This window comes from Callorhinus ursinus, unplaced genomic scaffold (assembly GCF_003265705.2).
Source record: "Callorhinus ursinus isolate GAN/ISIS: 27379988/994484 unplaced genomic scaffold, GSC_fseal_2.0 scaffold26, whole genome shotgun sequence".
Taxonomy (NCBI): domain Eukaryota; kingdom Metazoa; phylum Chordata; class Mammalia; order Carnivora; family Otariidae; genus Callorhinus; species Callorhinus ursinus.
In genome coordinates this window covers 6,400,984-6,419,319 of record NW_027397088.1, presented here as the reverse complement: position 1 = coordinate 6,419,319, position 18,336 = coordinate 6,400,984, and the positions used below count along the sequence as shown (strand labels likewise).

Here is an 18,336-nt window from a genome sequence, read left to right as displayed (position 1 = left end):
TAAGCTATCTACTATATAAATTACTGCTTACTTTAACCATTCTTCATTTTCAAGATCACAAGATTACAGATACAGAATACCAACATAAAGGCACAAAGTGTGAAAAGCTGTGCAATAATGTGATCACAAAGTAATTCTCATTTCTCTATCTAAACACAAGCTGACTTTAAGTCCTAACATTTCAGATGAACCTAAATGCTCCTCCTTATCCTATGACTGAAGGAGCAGAGCCCACCTCTAATTGCAACAGTGAAGAGACTTGTTTTTCCTATTGCGCAGGATGAGATAAATTAAAAAAACGGAACAACCACACTTATCTTTCTTGACTAAGAATTTAGTAAGGTAAATTACTTGGCTTCAATTTGGTCCCCAGAACATTAACATAAAGCTACAATTTTCCATTTGAATTGGTTCCAATCAACACTTGTTATGTCTTTGACAACTCCCAGGATCTCAATCCTAGGTTGGATGGCTTTGAGGTTAGTATTTCAGCCCTTTTCCCCTTTGGCCAAGATAGTTAACATAGTTGGATATGCCATGGTGACTCTGATTTCTGTACTCAATTTGATATAGAGAAAAAAATGTCCCACAGTCACATATGTCTGTGAATCCAATCCAATTGTCCTAGGGCAGTAGGCACAGCATATTCTATGCAAAAGGAATATTTCACATTTGATGAGGGGGTCAAACTGTAAGGGATTATTTCAAGCACTAGCCAGCAGAAGGTAGGTTTTAGGCTGGAATAGCTTTTGTAGCAGCCTCAACATCCCATTTCATAAGTGACTGTTTATTCATAAAAATGGCTGTGGTAATAAGAGACAGCATGGCCACAGGGCCTAATTGTAAGCATCTAGCATTGCTGGTAGTGAAATAATGCAGAAGAATAAGCCTTATTGACATGAGCTCAGTATAAATATCAGAAAACAGTAAGCTACCTTCACAGACCATTCCAGCTACCTTGAAAATGAGGTGAACAGACTGCTGAAGACTTCTGGAAAGCTTTCCCTCACACTTAAAAAAGGAAACAAAGGTGTTCTGCTTTCTGCTTCTGGATCTTGTTGTATGAGGTGATGCTCGGTGCTCCTGCCGCCATCTTTCAACCCTGAGGGGGAAAAACGCCCAAGGTTCTAGAGCCCTGGCATCACTGAGGGATGCTTGGTATTGTTCTTATTTAAACTATTTTGAGTTGGCTTTTTCTTGGTGGAAGCCAAAAGCATCCCCTATTGCAATCCTGTAACAACAACTTCCCATATTCATACCTGGGGAGAAAACCCACTGACCTACTCATCCTTGTTTAATTGACATGTTCTTTCTTCCTATGACAATTCCTTCAAAATTGTATTTGTTTCCGGTCTCTATTCTGATGACTTCCTTTTAAAACTCTAACTTTTTCTCTCCAGCTTTATGAAGGTAAAATTGACAAATCAAAATTGTATATATTTTTAAGGTGTGCAATGTGATGGTTTGAAACACATATACATTATGAAATATTTTCTAAAACTGTAACTTTTGACTTTATGATCTATCAACTATTAGTATCCAGTTTAGATGATTCTATACAGTATTAATGTATCCCCCTGGTTCCAGGGACAGAAATACCAAAACCTCTTCAGGGTGCCTGGGTGGCTCAGCTGGTAATGGGTCTGACTCTTGCTTTCAGCTCAGGTCATTATCTCAGGGTCGTGGGATCGGGCCCCACACTGGGATTCATGCTCAGCGCACAGTCTGCTTGGGATTCTCTCTCTCCCTCTCCATCTGCCCCCTCCACTACCCTCCACCCCTGTGCACACTCTCTTTATCTCTCTCTCTAAAATAAATACATAAAATCTTTTTTTTTTTTAAATACCAAAACCTCCTCTAGTCAGATAGATAATTTCTAAAATATACTGGACATAATTTGTTGGCAAGATTTGAAGTTTAATGTGTTGTCTATAAATAAGAAGTTCTTGTATATCTCCAAGGTTAATAGCCAATGTAATATGGATATTGAATGTGTGTACATATAAAGGTCATGTAACACACATCCTTCTAATCTACACTACAAGAGAGCTGTAGAAGAAGACACTGGAAGATCTCATTCTTATTTTTTTTAAAGTGCCTTAAACAAAAAAGAAATTTGTGGTAACAGTTTTTGAAATGTATAAATGTATCACAAGATCCCCTGCCTTAACAAAAACAAATGAAAAAAGTAGTCATAAATCCACAGGGCTCTGAGGATAGAGACTCCAATACAAACATGGGGCCATAGTCCAGAGGACTCCATAGACTGCAGGTCAATGAAATGTCCTAACATCATAAGAGTGGGGTTACATAACACCAATGCTGACAAAGCAAGCTAAAGATGGAAATTATGGGCAGGATGGGCCAGGAATCATGAGGACTGTAGCTGCTGCGCTCAGAAGAGTTATATTTTGTAGTAGTTGTGGTGGTGGTGGTGATAGTAATAGTAGTGGTGGTGGTAAAAATATGAATACTAGTTAACCTGGATGAGACACTTACTAGGTGATAGGTTCTAATATAATGCTTTGCATATAAGCATTATAATAATTCCTAATACAAACTTGTCCATTCTCTTGCTCATTGCATCTCTCTTCTTTGCAGTCAACAATGATTACAGAGCACATAAAAAAGGTTCTATAGACAGTCATCTTGCCCACATCTTCCTCTACTTCTTCCTATTACAGGTTCATAATAAAGCAAATATCACAATACAGCAAGTCAAATGAATTTTTTGGCTCCCCAGTGCATAAAAAAGTTATATTTATACTATACTGAAGTCTATTAAATATGCAATAGCATTATGTCTTAAAAAGCAATGTATATACCTTAATTTAAAAATACTTTATTGCTAACCATCATCTGAGCTTTCAGTGAGTTGTACTCTTTTTGCTGGTGGAGGATCTTGCCTTCATGTCAATGACTACTGATTGAACAGGGTGGTGGTTGCTGAAGGCTGGGGTGGCTGTGGGAACTTCTTAAAATAAGACATCAATGAAGTCTGCCACAGTGATTGACTCTTCCTTTCACAAATGATTTCTCTGTAGCATGCGATGCTGTTTGATAGCATTTTACCCACAACAGAAAGTCTTTCAAAATTGGAGTCAATCCTCTTACCCCCTACTAGGCTGCTTGATCAACTAAGCTTATGTCACATTCTAAATCCTCTGTTGTCATCCCAACAGTCTTCACGGTATCTTCCCTGGGAGTAGCTGCCATGTCAGGAAACCACTGTCTTTGCTCATCCATTCAAGTTTGATCATGAGATGGCAGCAGTTCAGTCAGAACTCCAGGCTCCACTTCTAATTCTAGTTCTCTTGCTGTTTCCACCATATCTGCAGTTCCTTCCTCCATTGGAGTCCTGAATGCTTCAAAGTCAACCATGAGGGTGGGAATCAACTTCTTTCAAACTCCTGTTCGTGTTGATATTTTGACCATTTCCCATGGATCATATATGTTCTTAATGGCATCCAGGATGGTGAGTCCTTTCCAGAATGTTTTCAATTCAGTTTGCCCAGATCCATCAGAGGAATCACTATCTATGGCAGCTACAGTCTCATGAAATGTATTTCTTAAATACTAAGACATGAAAGTTAAAATCACTCCTTGACCCATGAGGTGCAGAATGGATACTGTGTTAGCAGGCATGAAGACAACATTCATCTCATTGTACATCTCTATTAGAGCTGTTGGGTGACCAGGTGCACTGTCAATGAGCAGTCATATTTTGAAAAGGATCTTCCTGAGCAGTAAGTCTTAAGAGAGCTTAAAATATTCAGTAAACCATGATATAAACAAATGTGCTGTCATCCAGGCTTTGTTGTTCCATTTATAGAGCACAGGCAGAGTAGGTTTAGCATAATTCTTAAAGGCCCTAAGATTTTTGGAATAGTAAATGACCATCGGCTTCAACTTCAAGTCACCAGCTGCATCAGCCCCTGACAAGAGAGTCAGCCTGTGCTTTGAAGGCAGGCATTGACTTTTCCTCTCTAGCTATGGAAGTCCTAGATGGCTTTTTTGAATAGAAGGCTGTTTTGTCTACATTGAAAGTATGTTGTTTAGTGCACCCACCTTCATTAGTGACCTTAGCTAGATCTTCTGGATGGTTTGCTGCAGCTTCTCCATCAGCACCTGCTGCTTCACCTTACACTTCAATGTCATGGAGAAGGCTTCTTGCCTTAAAGCTCATGAACCAACCTCTGCTGGCTTCAGACTTCCCTCTGCAGCTTGCTCACCTCTCTCAGCCTCCACAGAATGGAAGAGAATTGGGATCATTACCTGGATTAGGCTTTGGCTTAAGGAAATGTTATGGCTGGTTGTCTTTCATTTGGATCACTAAAACTTTCTCCATATCAGCAATCAGGCTGTTTTGCTTTCTTATCATTCATATGTTCACTGGAGTAACATTTTTAATTTCCTTCAAGAACTTTTCTTTGCATTCACAACTTAGCTAACTGTCTGGGGCAAGGGGGCGTAGCTTTTGGCCTGTCTCAGCATTCGACATGCCTTCCTCACTAAGCTTAATCATTTCTAACTTTTGATTTAGAGTGAGAGACATGTGACTCTTCCTTTCACTTGAACACTTGGAGGCCATATAGGGTTAGTAATTGGTCTGATTTCAATACTGTTGTGTCTCGGAGAATAGGGGAACCTGAGGAGAGGGGTAGAGGTGGGGGGACTGGCTGGTTGGTAGAGCGGCTAGGACACATACAACATTTTTCACTTAAGTTCAGTGTCTTATATGGGCTTGGTTTGTGGTGCCCCAAATAACTGAACTAGTAACATCAAAGATCACTGACCACAGATCACCTCACAAATACAGTGATAATGAAAAAGCTTGAGGTATTGCAAGAAGTACCAAAATGTGACAGAGAAACACAAAGCAACAAATGATACTGCAAAAATGGAGCCAACAGATTTGCTGGACACAGGGTTGCCACAGACCTTAATTTGGTAAAAAATGCAATGTCTGTGCAAAGCAATAAAACGAAGCACACTGAAATGAGGTATACCTGGAGTTTCTGGGGATAAACACTGCTTTCTAGAAAAAGAAAAATACTTATTTGTTTTCTGTGGATATGTGATTTGGAAAAAAACGCACATGGAAATAGTGAAAAAATTGGAGATCCACTCATATCATTGCAACACAATGAAGCTGATGGGATCCTCACAGCTGGATTTGGGAATAGAATGAAGAAACTCTGCATAATCCTGCAGTAAGTCTCTATCAGACAACATTTATAATGACAGCAGAACTAGATCTAGGAGCTATTCCAAGCCATGGAGATTAGCAAGTAATCACAGGCTCAAGTCCTAATACAATTCTGGAGAGACATGGAGGGATTTCGAGAATTAAACTAGCAAAAAGGGATAAAAAAAAAAAAAAAAAAGGAAGAACACAATTTTGACCTCCACACGCATTGGTCTGTGTCGCAAAATTCTACACGTAACTATACAGCTCCGTTATTTACTTTATTTTATTTTATAATTATCTCTTGATAAAGCTGTCTCTTCTTCCAGATTGGAAACAATGTGATGTCAGGAACTGTTAATTTTATCTTCCTGATTCCAGAACAGTGTTTCAGTCTAGGCACAACAGTTTACTAGTTCACCATCAGGAGCACTCTGCAGTCAGCTGAAGACAAAATTCTAGCTATGTCACTTACCACTACAGTTGTGGCTGAGTTACTGGTGGTTCCTGGCCTCAGCTGCATCACCAATAAAATCAGTTGATAGTACCCACCCCATTAGATCGTGATAAATGAAAGCTGTAAGATCGGCAAAGTATTTAGTCCAGTGGCCTGCACACAGCACTCAACAAATGGCAAGTATTATAAGGTATTAAACAAATTAACGTGCAATATATGGGCCACTGAACTAGGATTGCTGGAAGATAACAATAAGGGAAAATGGCAAACCCTGGCCTCTAGAAACTCCCAGTCTTCATATAACCAAGCACCCCCACTGATGCTTCACACTGTAGGGATAGCGAGGCGAAACGGACACACTTTCCCGCAGGAGTCTATCCACCATTGACCTCAGAGATGACTTTCACAGTCACCGTCCTACTGAGGCCTGCACCACATCCCATGCGCATCCAGACTCATCCTTCACATCTCTAGTTCTGGTTTTTTTCTAAATTAAGTACTACTGTTTTCTCTTCATAAATAAAGCACACAAAAAAATCTCTGACTTAAGCATAATGTTTTAAATATGCATTTACAGTGTATGAGTTTATTCACACAGTCCCCTTACATTGACAAATACAAAAGAATGAATGAATAAACGAATGAACGAGAAAGGAGGAGAGACAGAGAAAGGAAGAAAGGAAGGAAGGAGGGAGGAAGGTCAGAAGGGAAAGGAAGAGGAAAAGAAGGAAAGGAAGAAAAAAGGAAGACCTTCGGCAGGTCATAAAAACAAAAGTGTTACAGAATTGCAACTGAAATTCACAGGGCAAGAAGAAAGAAGAATTTCAAGAGTAGTTTGAAGGAATCATAATTCATAGATCTACTTATTGTAATAGCTATGATGTAGGAAAGATGTTAGTGTCGAAGCCGAAGGCCAAGAAAGAATTCTTGAGATGTCTTTGGTGCCAAAAGGTGGTTTTATTAAAGCAAAGGGACAGGCCCCGTGGGCAGAAAGGGCAGCACCGGGGCCATGACGAGTGGCCATGACGCCCATTATATGCTTTCAAGTTGGGAGGGGGTTAGGGATAGCTTAAGCCTCCCAGATATTTTGGAAACAAAGTTTCTAGGATCCTGAGCGGGGCTAGCTATTGTTAGGAAAAGGTCATTTATTACTGTTTAGTAAATCCTTAGTCTGAGACCCTTCAGATATATTAATATCAGTGGGTCTTATGCTTGGGGGATGATTGTCAACATGCATCTTGGGGGGTAGAGATAAAGGAAGTTTCCAAAGGAATTTTTGTATGTTAATGAGGACTTACAGGAGCCTGGGGGTCAGGCTAAGATTGCCTTTTGCCCTTAGCAAAGTGTCAATATCAAGGCAGCTGACTTCCTAGAGGAATGTCACTCTGCCTGTTTCAAGGATTTGTCAATGGACTTCAAGTAGTAAGGAAATTTAATAATTTTTCTTCTGCCTTTGTTTTCCACATCAGTTCTACTAAACCGAAATCTAGAATGCACCAGAGGAAGAAGCGAGTTTAATCACCTGGTCAGACTATCTCACTTTATCATCCCATTTTACAGATGAGGTAGCTGAGGCTCTGACAAGTAAGATGAGTTTGTCCATCCTTCTGTAGCTTCAGAGTGTGGTCCATGGACCAAGAACGTCAGCATTGTCTGGGAGTTTTTAGAAACACAGACTCAGGCTCCGTGTCAGCCATACTAAATCAGAATCTTCATATTAACAAGATCCTCCAGTGACTCATCTCCACGCTGAAGTGTGAGAAGCATTAACACACACAGCTTGTTACCACTAAGTTAATAAAATGGATAATTTCACTCCATGCCTTATTTTTCTAGAAACTGTACACCAATCTTTGGAAGTGTTAGAAAAATTTAATCCTGATTCCAGGGTCCTGGGATCAAGTCCTGCATCGGGCTCCTTGCTCAGCGAGCAGCCTGCTTCTCCCTCTGCCTTTCTTATGCTCTCACTCTCGACCATTTCCCCAACTATAAAGTGCAAAGAATAATCATACCTAAACTTAGAGGGTTATTAAGAAGACTACCTTAAGGCATATAAGGTCTTTAGAATACTGAACACAGAGTGAGGCCTAAATGAGTGTTAACCACTAAGTGTGACTGTTATTATGATGCTCTTGTACAGGGTGTGGCAGGAGAGGCCTGTGGGCCACCACCCATCTGTGCTCACCTACTTCTGTTGCAGTGACAAGTATTTGGAGTAACATTCAGGATTATGGACAAATACAGCCTGTGCCCACAGAAGAGAGCCAATAAAACTCCTTAACTGGGAGAAAAGAGAACAACCAACAACCAGCATTATTTCATCAAATAGGGACTGACCTCGTGAGCAACTATGGACACATGTGGAATTCACAATATTAAAGTAAAATTTGTAAATAAAATATACAATGGTGATTAATGAATGATTTTCAATAACAAGAATTACTCTGTATAGGACTAAATATTGAATTCACGATTTAGGACTGTTAACACTTCAAAGATGAACAAAACTTGGATTGTTGAAGATTCAACTCAGTGCGTGGAAAGAGTGAATGGCATCTAGGGGAGCTGGCAGATGTACACACAACAAGGGCCCAAAGGCCAGAATGTAAGCCCAGCTAGGGGACCTAGAGTGTGGGACAAAGATCTCTTGTGCAGAGTAAGAAGACACTTGGATGATGAAACCACCAGTTTGTTCATCCATGTATCAGGCACTGATCAAGGTTGGGCAAAGAGAGCCACAACGAAGCGCTGAACTCAAAGAATGTAAAACAGACACCAAAAATCAAAATCACATCATAACGTGAGTTTCCTGCTTACTGGATGCACATGATGGTTTGAAGGTATTTGGGCAAGAGTGGCATAGATGGGGCCCTGGGGCGAGACAAATCAGACTGCTGCTAGCCCCTGGAAGAGAGCCAGCCTAGCGAGATGGCCGGATGGATTTAGAAGACCGTGGAGACTGTGCAGGGGAAGATGCCAGAGAAGCCGAGAGCCTAAAACATAATCTTGGATGGCCTGAAAGGAGATGGAAGAAAAGAAATTTCTGCCTCCTGCCAGCCCTGCACAATACAATTCCCAAATGGCTCTCAGAATTTCCCAGCTAGAGAAGCCACAAACACACAGCCGTTAGCAGTCCTCCCCTCACGTGTCCTCCCTTCTGCTCTGGAGAAGACCGTCGTATAGTAGAACGGTCCTGTTAAATAGTCTCAAGACAGGCCAGCAACACGGACACAATGAGTCTCACTCTTCTCATCTATGTGTACCCACGAGCACTCCACACAAATAGGTAAAAGTTGCTAACACTCTAGTACGGTCTGCATTACTTATATCTAACCACAAAATCTGCTCTCTCTTACCTGCCAGCGTGAAAAGGGAATATATAAAGGTATATGTGATAAGCTGAATAACGGCCCCCCAAAGATGCCCATGTCCTAATGCCTGGAAGCCATGAACAAGTTACTTTCCATTCAGAAAGAACTTTACAGGTGTGATTAAGAAAAGGATCTTGGTGGCTTCCCAGGGGAATTCTACCGAACATTTAAAGAAGAATTAATACCTATTCGTCTGAAACTGTTCCAAAAAATAGAAATGGAAGGAAAACTTCCAAACTCGTTTTATGAGGCCACCATTACCTTGATCCCCAAACCAGACAAAGACCCCATCAGAAAGGAGAATTACAGACCAATATCCTTGATGAGCATGGATGCAAAAATTCTCACCAAAATACTAGCCAACAGGATCCAACAGTACATTAAAAGGATTATTCACCACGACCAAGTGGGATTTATCCCTGGGCTGCAAGGTTGGTTCAACATCCGCAAACCAATCAATGTGATACAATACATTAACAAAAGAAAGAACAAGAATCATATGATCCTCTCAATAGATGCAGAAAAAGCATCTGACAAAGTACAGCATCCTTTCTTGATCAAAACTCTTCAGAACATAGGGAGAGAGGGTACCTATCTCAATATCATAAAAGCCATCTATGAAAAACCGACGGTGAATATCATTCTCAATGGGGAAAAACTGAGAGCTTTCCCCCTAAGGTCAGGGACATGGCAGGGATGTCCACTATCACTACTGCTATCCAACACAGTATTAGAAGTCCTAGCCACAGCAATCAGATAGCAAAGAAGTCAAACTCTCACTCTCTGCAGATGATATGATACTTTATGTGGAAAACCCAAAAGACTCCACCCCAAAACTGCTAGAACTCATACAGGAATTCAGTAAAGTGGCAGCATATAAAATCAATGCACAGAAATCAGTGGCATTCCTATACACCAACAAGACAGAAGAAAGAGAAACTAAGGAGTCGATCCCATTTACAGTTTCACCCAAAACCATAAGATACCTAGGAATAAATCTAACCAAAGAGGCAAAGAATCTGTAAACTAAAAAAATACTCACGAAAGAAATTGAGGAAGACACAAAGAAGTGGAAAAACATTTCATGCTCATGGATTGGAAGAACAAATATTGTGAAGATGTCAATGCTACCTAGAGCAATCTACACATTCAATGCAATCCCTATCAAAAGACCATCCACTTTTTTCAAAGAAATGGAACAAATAATCCTAAAATTTGTAGGGAACCAGAAAAGACCCCGAATAGCCAGAGGAATGTTGAAAAAGCAAAGCAAAGCTGGCGGCATCCCAATTCCGGACTTCAAGCTCTATTACAGAGCTGTCATCATCAAGACAGTATGGTACTGGCACAAACACAGACACATAGATCAATGGAACAGAATCAAGAGCCCAGAAATGGACCCTCAACTCTATGGTCAACTCATCTTCGACAAAGCAGGAAAGAATGTCCAATGGAAAAAAGACAGTCTCTTCAACAAATGGTGTTGGGAAAATTGGACAGCCACATGCAGAAGAATGAAACTGGACCATTTCCTTACACCACACACAAAAATAGACTCAAAATGGTTGAAAGACCTCAATGTGAGACAGGAGTCCATCAAAATCCTAAAGGAGGACACAGGCAGCAACCTCTTCGACCTCAGCTGCAGCAACTTCTTCCTAGAAACATCGCCGAAGGTAAGGGAAGCAAGGGCTAAAATGAACTATTGGGACTTGATCAAAATAAAAAGCTTCTGCACAGCGAAGGAAACAGTCTACAAAACCAAAAGACAACAGACAGAATGGGAGAAGATATTTGCAAATGACATATCAGATAAAGGGCTAGTATCCAAAATCTATAAATAACATCAAACTCAACACCCAAAGAACAAATGATCCAATCAAGAAATGGGCAGAAGATCTGCAACGACGTGGATGGAACTGGAGGGTGTTATGCTGAGTGAAATAAGTCAGTCAGAGAAAAACATGTATCATATGACCTCACTGATATGAGGAATTCTTAAACTCAGGAAACAAAATGAGTGTTGCTGGAGTGGTGGGGGTGGGACGGATGGGGTGGCTGGGTGATAGACATTGGGGAGGGTATGTGCTATGGTGAGTGCTGTGAATTGTGCAAGACTGTTGAATCACAGATCTGTACTTCTGAAACAAATAATACAACATATGTTAAGAAAAAAGCAAAAGAAGAAGATAGCAGGAGGGGAAGAATGAAGGGGAGTAAGTCGGAGGGGGAGATGAACCATGAGAGACGATGGACTCTGAAAAACAAACTGAGGGTTCTAGAGGGGAGGAGGGTGGGGGGATGGGTTAGCCTGGTGATGGGTATTAAAGAGGGCACGTTCTGCGTGGAGCACTGGGTGTTATGCACAATGAATCATGGAACACTACATCAAAAACTAATGATGTAATGTATGGTGATTAACATAACAATAAAAAATTTAAAAAAAGAGAGAAATGGGCAGAAGACATGAACAGACATTTTTCCAAAGAAGACATCCAAATGGCCAACAGACACGTGAAAAAGTGCTCAACATCGCTCGGCATCAGGGAAATCCAAATCAAAACCTCAATGAGATATCACCTCACACCAGTCAGAATGGCTAAAATTAACAAGTCAGGAAATGACAGATGTTGGCGGGGATGTGGAGAAAGGGGAACCCTCCTACACTGTTGGTGGGAATGCAAGCTGGTGCAGCCACTCTGGGAAACAGTATGGAGGTTCCACAAAAAGTTGAAAATAGAGCTACCATACAATCCAGCAATTGCACTACTGGGTATTTAACCCAAAGATACAAATGTAGGGATCCGAAGGGGTACGTGCACCCCGATGTTTATAGCAGCTATGTCCACAATAGCCAAACTGTGGAAAGAGCCAAGATGTCCATCGACAGATGAATGGATAAAGAAGATGTGGTACATATATACGATGGAATATTATGCAGCCATCAAAAGGAATGAAATCTTGCCATTTGCAACAACATGGATGGAACTGGAGGGTGTTACGCTGAGCGAAATAAGTCAATCAGAGAAAGACATGTATCATATGACCTCACTGATACGAGGAATTCTTAATCTCAGGAAACAAACTGAGGCTTGTTGGAGTGGTGGGGGGTGGGAGGGATGGGGTGGCTGGGTGATAGACATTGGGCAGGGTATGTGCTATGGTGAGCGCTGTGAATTGTGCAAGACTGTTGAATCACAGACCTGTACCTCTAAAACAAATAATATATTATATATAAAAAAAAAAAAAAGATAGCAGGAGGGGAAGAATGAAGGGGGGGAAATCAGAGGGGGAGATGAACCATGGGAGACGATGGACTCTGAAAACCAAACTGAGGGTTCTAGAGGGGAGGGGGGTGGGAGGATGGGTTAGCCTGGTGATGGGTATCAAAGAGGGCATGTTTTGCATGGAGCACTGGGTGTTATATGCAAACAATGAATCAGGGAATACTACATGAAAAACTAATGATGTAATGTATGGTGATTAACATAACATAATAATAAAAAAAATTTAAAAAAAAAGAAAAGAAAAGGATCTTGGGATGTGGAGATTATCTTGAATCATCTTCGTGGGTTCACGTCATCACAAGGGTCCTTTTCTTGTGAGAGGGAGACAAAAATTCAGAGTAGGCGAGGTGACCACAGAGGGAAGGAGAGGGGAAAAGGCAGTGTGAGGGGAAGCCATGATCTGAGAATGAGAACAGCCCGACAAAAGCTCACAGGCAAGAAAACAGATTCTCCCCTTGAGCCACCAGAAGGAATCAGCCCCGCTGCCACCTTTGCTTTAGCCCAGACTGATTTTATAGTTCTGACCTCTGGAACTATAAAATAATAAAGGATGTTGTAAGCCACTAGGTTTGTGGTAACTTGCTATGCCAGCAATAGGGAGCTAACGTAGAATATAATCAATAAATACTAAATATGGGTGAATAATCGGAAAACAGCTCTCTGTGATCTGTCATTTACAAAGAATTTTATAGACAGATATTTTTTCAGTGATCAAATACTAACTGCTCCATCAGAAGTTAAGTTTATTACACAAAGAGAGCCATTTAAATTACATTATAGTATAAGTATGCATGCACTGATTTTGAAATTGGAAGGCAGAAGAAATGACAAAAAATGACATGTCTTTCTTCCTGGGGATCTTTGTGTTTCCTAAGAGGTGACAGTTACAGTGCACTTAAGATTGGACTTGAGCCACTGACTTGTGGCAGTAACTGTGTCAGTCATCTGTGAATGTCCCGCCAGCATTGAGCGCCCTGCTCTGTACAATGTTGGTTGGTGTTCCATCAGTGTTTGCCAATTAAATAAATGACTGAACAAAATGAAAAGGTGAATGAGAAAGACTTACATCCTTAGTCAGGTTTTTACAGTTGATCATTTAGATGGAGCTTTATTCTAAATTAACCTAGAAGGACCTGGTGCTAGAACAAAAATAAACATTTTACTTGAAAAAAAAAAAAGGATTTTTTTTAAAGGCCACTAAAGGTGAAACTAAAAATGTGAATAAGTTGTAGGAGATTTTTCCACTTTTGGTTAGAACACAAAAAGTCACAGAAAACCACTGGTCCCACAGATGAGAACACAATAAATTTAGAAATCTTATTTGTCGTGCAAGACACTGAGGAGATCTGGACATAATCCTAATTGAGCAGAATTTCAGAGGGAGATGAGACCCCAGCCATGAGTAGGCAGAAGAGCTAGCCTGCTCTTGGCGCAGAAACCTGGCTGCAAGAAGGAGACAGGAGCCCAACTTTGATCAGCCAAACATCAGCTAGTATGGCAGACTGGGAGGTGGAGAAACGGCGAGCCCCCACGGCCAGTCAGTGCTCCTTCATCATGCTTTTGCCTGGCAAGCAAGCATTGGTGGTGAAGAAGCTGGCAACTGGGTGGAAAGGAGAGAGATGTAATCTCACATGCAGAGATCCCAGACTCTGATGCGGGCCAGATCTCACCACCAACGGGAAATCAGATATGAAATCCAGTTCGACTCCTGATTAGAACAAAGAGATCTTGCCTAGTCACCTTAGCTGCCTGACAGGGCAAAGGACAAGGCTTTCTGAGGACAGATATTACCTACTACAGCTTCTTTGTTCTTTTATATACAATATAAAAGTGAGGTAAGTGGAAAAGCAGGAAAAATGTGACCCATAATAAAGAAGAAAAAAAGAATAAAAGGAGAATAGATAACAAAATGGTTGGAATTTACAGACAGGACTTAAAAACAACTATTATGAAGATGCTAAAGAATTTAAGGGAGAATGTACAAAATGGGCGAAAAGATGAAGAATTCACCAGAGTAATAAAAACTCTAAAAGGGAAGCAAATAGAAATTGTAGAACTGATAAGTACAATACAAATTTATTGGAGGGGCTTAATAGTTCAATGGACAAAATAGAAAAGGTTAGTAAACCCAAAGATAAGAGAACAAAAAATATCCAAAATAAAGCACTGAGCTAAAAAAAAAAAAACGGTAATAAAACACACACGCTGAGAATCAGAATACTATGGCATAATTTCAAATGGTCTGACATACATGCAGTTACGGCCGGAAAAGAAAAAGAAAGAATAGAGTAGAATTGTTGGAAGAGATATTAGATGAGGGTTTCAAGGGTGGTTGAAGGACATTAATCCAACCCAGTGAAAGCCCAAGCAGGAAAATAGACAGAAAATCACACATAGGTCAAACCACTGAAAACCAGAGTACAAAGATAAAGGCAATGGAATGACATGTTTCAAGAGCTGAAAGGAACGCACACATTCATTCACACAAATATACACACACACATGCACACACACCCACATGCGCCCATACATACGAGCACATGTGTACACAAACTGGCAACCTAGATACCTATATTCGTAGAAAATACTCCTAAAAAGGGTGAAAAAAAGGCATTTCCAGACAAGCAAACTGTGAACATTCATGCTGCACTACAGGAAAATATTAAAGGAAGTTCTCCAGACCAAAGGGAAATGATCACAGAGAAAAACCAAGATTGGCAGAAAGGAATGATGATCAGTGGGGTAAATACCAAGGGAGATATAAAACAACATAGCTTTAAGTATCTTTAAAAAGACAACTGGCTATTTGAAGCAAAAAGAGTGATATACTATGGGACTATAATACACAGAGAAATAAAATAACAACAGTAATATTAAATTCAAGAGGAGTAAACAAAACTACACTGCTGAAGGATGTTAAATGTCTCAGGAAGTTGTGTAACAGTCACCATGGTAAAGGGTGAGGGGTTAATTACACATGTTGTAATCTAGAATAGCTACTTAAAAATACAAAATGGAGAGGTGCCTAGGTGGCTCAGTCGGTTGAGTGACCGACTTTTGATTTCAGCTCAGGGTCCGGAGAGCTCATGTTCGCTCTCTCTCTAAAATAACAAATAAATAAATCTTTAAAAAAAATACAAAATAGTGAGACTGAACAGGAACAGGGGTAATAAAATGGAATAAAAGAACAAACAAACCAAAAAACACATAACCTCAGTTTCCAAATGAAGAACCAAAGAAGAGAAGGGGGAAATGGGGAAGAAATAAAAAATGACAGAATTAAGCCCAAGAATCTCCCAGGTAATTATAGTAACCGTAAGAAGTATTCAAGACTCCAGTGAAATCCGGACTTAAATAAAAAGACCCAACTCCATGCAGTTTACAAGCGGCACACTTAATATAAGGACCTAAAGTGCAAATAAAATGAGGAAAAGGACGCACACTGCAAACACTAATCATAAGAAAGCCAGTGTGTCTACATTAGTACCAGAAAAACTAAACTTTAAAAGTATTATCGGTGATTAAGATGGCTATTTCATAATGATAAAATGGTCATTAACAAAGCCCAAAGTTAGTTCTTTGCTCAGACTAAAAGCTTGATAAATCTCTTATTTTTCTGCATACAATTTCTGATTGTTTATGAACTCCTGTGTCTTTATGGGCCTCTACTTAAAACTTCTTTCCAAGGAATGCCTGGGTGGCTCAGTCAGTTAAACGTCTGCCTTCGGCTCAGGTCATGATCCCGGGGTCCTGGGACAGAGCCCCGCATCGGGCTCCCTGCTCAGCGGGGAGCCTGCTTCTTCCTCTCCCTTGATCCCTACCCGCTGGTCATGTTCTCTCCTGTTCTCTTGCTCATGCTCTCTCTCTCAAATAAATACAAAAATCTTAAAAAAAAAAAAAAAAAGCTTCTTTCAAATACACATTATATTTAAATTCCACAAGTTTCTTTTCAAGTATATGACCCTTCAATTCTTAAAAACCATTATTATTATTATTATCATTATTATTGTTATTTGATTCTTCAAGTCCTTCTACCTGAAATTTCACGTTCTGGTTGATATCTGACACGCGGAACTGCTTCAGGAAACGCTCATCCTCACTCCAGAAGAGGCGGATGTCAGGGATGTCATAGAGGATCATGGCCAGTCTTTCCAATCCTAGGCCAAAGGCCCAACCGATCCGATCTTGAGCACCAGCTACAATTAGGAAAACAAAACTGATTTACAAAATATAAAGACTTCACAGGTGAATGCTACTTGCTGATAAGTAACCAGTACTACTGGTTGAGCGCCTACTAGTGGTGAGGCACTGGGGGGGGCGTGGGGAGCTGTGGAGACATCCATGAGGGTCCCTGTCTTAACGTTTCTCACGCTTCCCACATTCCTCACTCACTTCCTTCACTGAAGCACTCGAGTCACACTGTCTCTAATATTGCCTTTCATTTATAATTATATTCCAGGCTCTTTAAAGCCCTGGTTCCTGCCTCTGAGTAAACCTTGTTTGCCCTGATTCAAACATTTAGCCTACTATGTGCAGGTTACAGAGGAGAGAGAAAAGATTGTCTCTTGTCCCTACATGGCTTACTAGACAGGCAGGTGTGTTCAAAACATGCCAGAGTGGACTGTTAATATTCAGAAAGAACCCTCAATTTCATTAAAACAACCTTCACCCTTAGTAAGAGTTACCTCAATAAAACACGGAGAGCAAGAAAGCCAAGGTAAAATGCTTATCTACTACCATTCACTCCAAAGGTAAGCTGTGTTGAGCAAGAAAGCCAAGGTAAAATGCTTATCTACTACCATTCACTCCAAAGGTAAGCCATGAACTTGGAAGGGTTTATTTCACCTACCTGAAGCAGAGTAAGACCAAAGACATAAAGCCCTGTGTGAAGAAGGCAAGGGAGCAACGCATACTACTGGAAAAGCTTACAGAAAGGGCTCATGAGAGGAATATAATTTTTCCTAAAGATAATTAGGATCCTGGGCAGGCTGCAAAGGGCCTCAAGATTTTAGTCCCGACATGCATGCCCTGTGTAAATCCCTCCCTTTGAGTGTAGGTGGCTCCAGGAACGGGATGGGATTTCACCCCTGTGATTTGGTTACTTTATATGCAGGTCCATCTGAGCAAACCAGCTCACAGAAATGAGAAGGCCATGTGGCTAGGACCTGAGGGAGGCCTTTAGAAGCTGGGGGAGGTCCTGGAGGTCAGCAAGAAATGGAACCCTCACTCCTACAACCTTAAGGAAATGAATCCTCCCAACAGTGTGAATGAGCTTAGAAGAGGACCCTGAACTCCAGAAGAGCACATCGCCCTGCTGACCCCTTGATCTCCACCTATGAAGACCCTGAGCAGGGGACCCAGCCAATCTGCGCCTGGACTTCTGATGCAAGGAAAATGTGACATAATAAATTTAGGTTGTTTTAATCCATTAGGTATGAGGCTAATTTGTTACCCAGCAAAAGAAAACTAACACAAATCCAAAATGTGAAGGTAAAAGAAAATTCCAGACTCAAGGAACGTCTTCAATAACAAAGGGGTGACAGTGCAGTGTGGAATGGTTGGGAGTAGATTCTGGAAACAGATGGTTCGAGGTTGAGGCAGGTAAGAGAGGAGAGGATCCATTTCTGCCCAGGTGCTCCTACTACAATTGTTTATAAATAAAACAACAAGGATAAATGTATAACAGAAGCCATGCAGAAGTATGAGCCTCTGCAAATGATGCGTTTAAAAGCTGAATGAATTAAAATAGTCAAAAAGAGATCAGAGACAGAGAGAATGGCTCAGTAGCAGGAGGGAAGGTGTATGTATAAGAAAAGCAGGTGGTTGGCTGAGTGCACCCGTAAGAATGAACTGAGTAAGAATGAACATTCAGGTGAAGAGGAGGGAAGAGGGGTATTTAACCTCACAGACAGTGGGGTCAGGAAAAAGTGTCCACAACCCCTCACCCTGTGATCAGGTGCCTAAGAGAGTTGAAGTGTGAGGCAAAATATTTTAGAATAATTCATACTGATGCATGAGGCCTTAAAAAAAGCC

General features: G+C 40.7%; 1 protein-coding gene across 9 annotated transcripts in view; it reads right to left on the bottom strand.

Moving 5' to 3' along the window:
- FARS2 (phenylalanyl-tRNA synthetase 2, mitochondrial) overlaps positions 1 to 18,336 on the bottom strand; it is a 536,237-nt gene that overhangs the window by 190,500 nt on the left and 327,401 nt on the right. For all 9 annotated transcript variants that reach the window (XM_025891117.2, XM_025891118.2, XM_073877541.1 and 6 more), the window contains one exon: positions 16,339 to 16,499. In XM_025891117.2, coding sequence (XP_025746902.2) covers positions 16,339 to 16,499 — 161 coding nt within the window. The remainder of the gene's footprint in view (positions 1 to 16,338; positions 16,500 to 18,336) is intronic.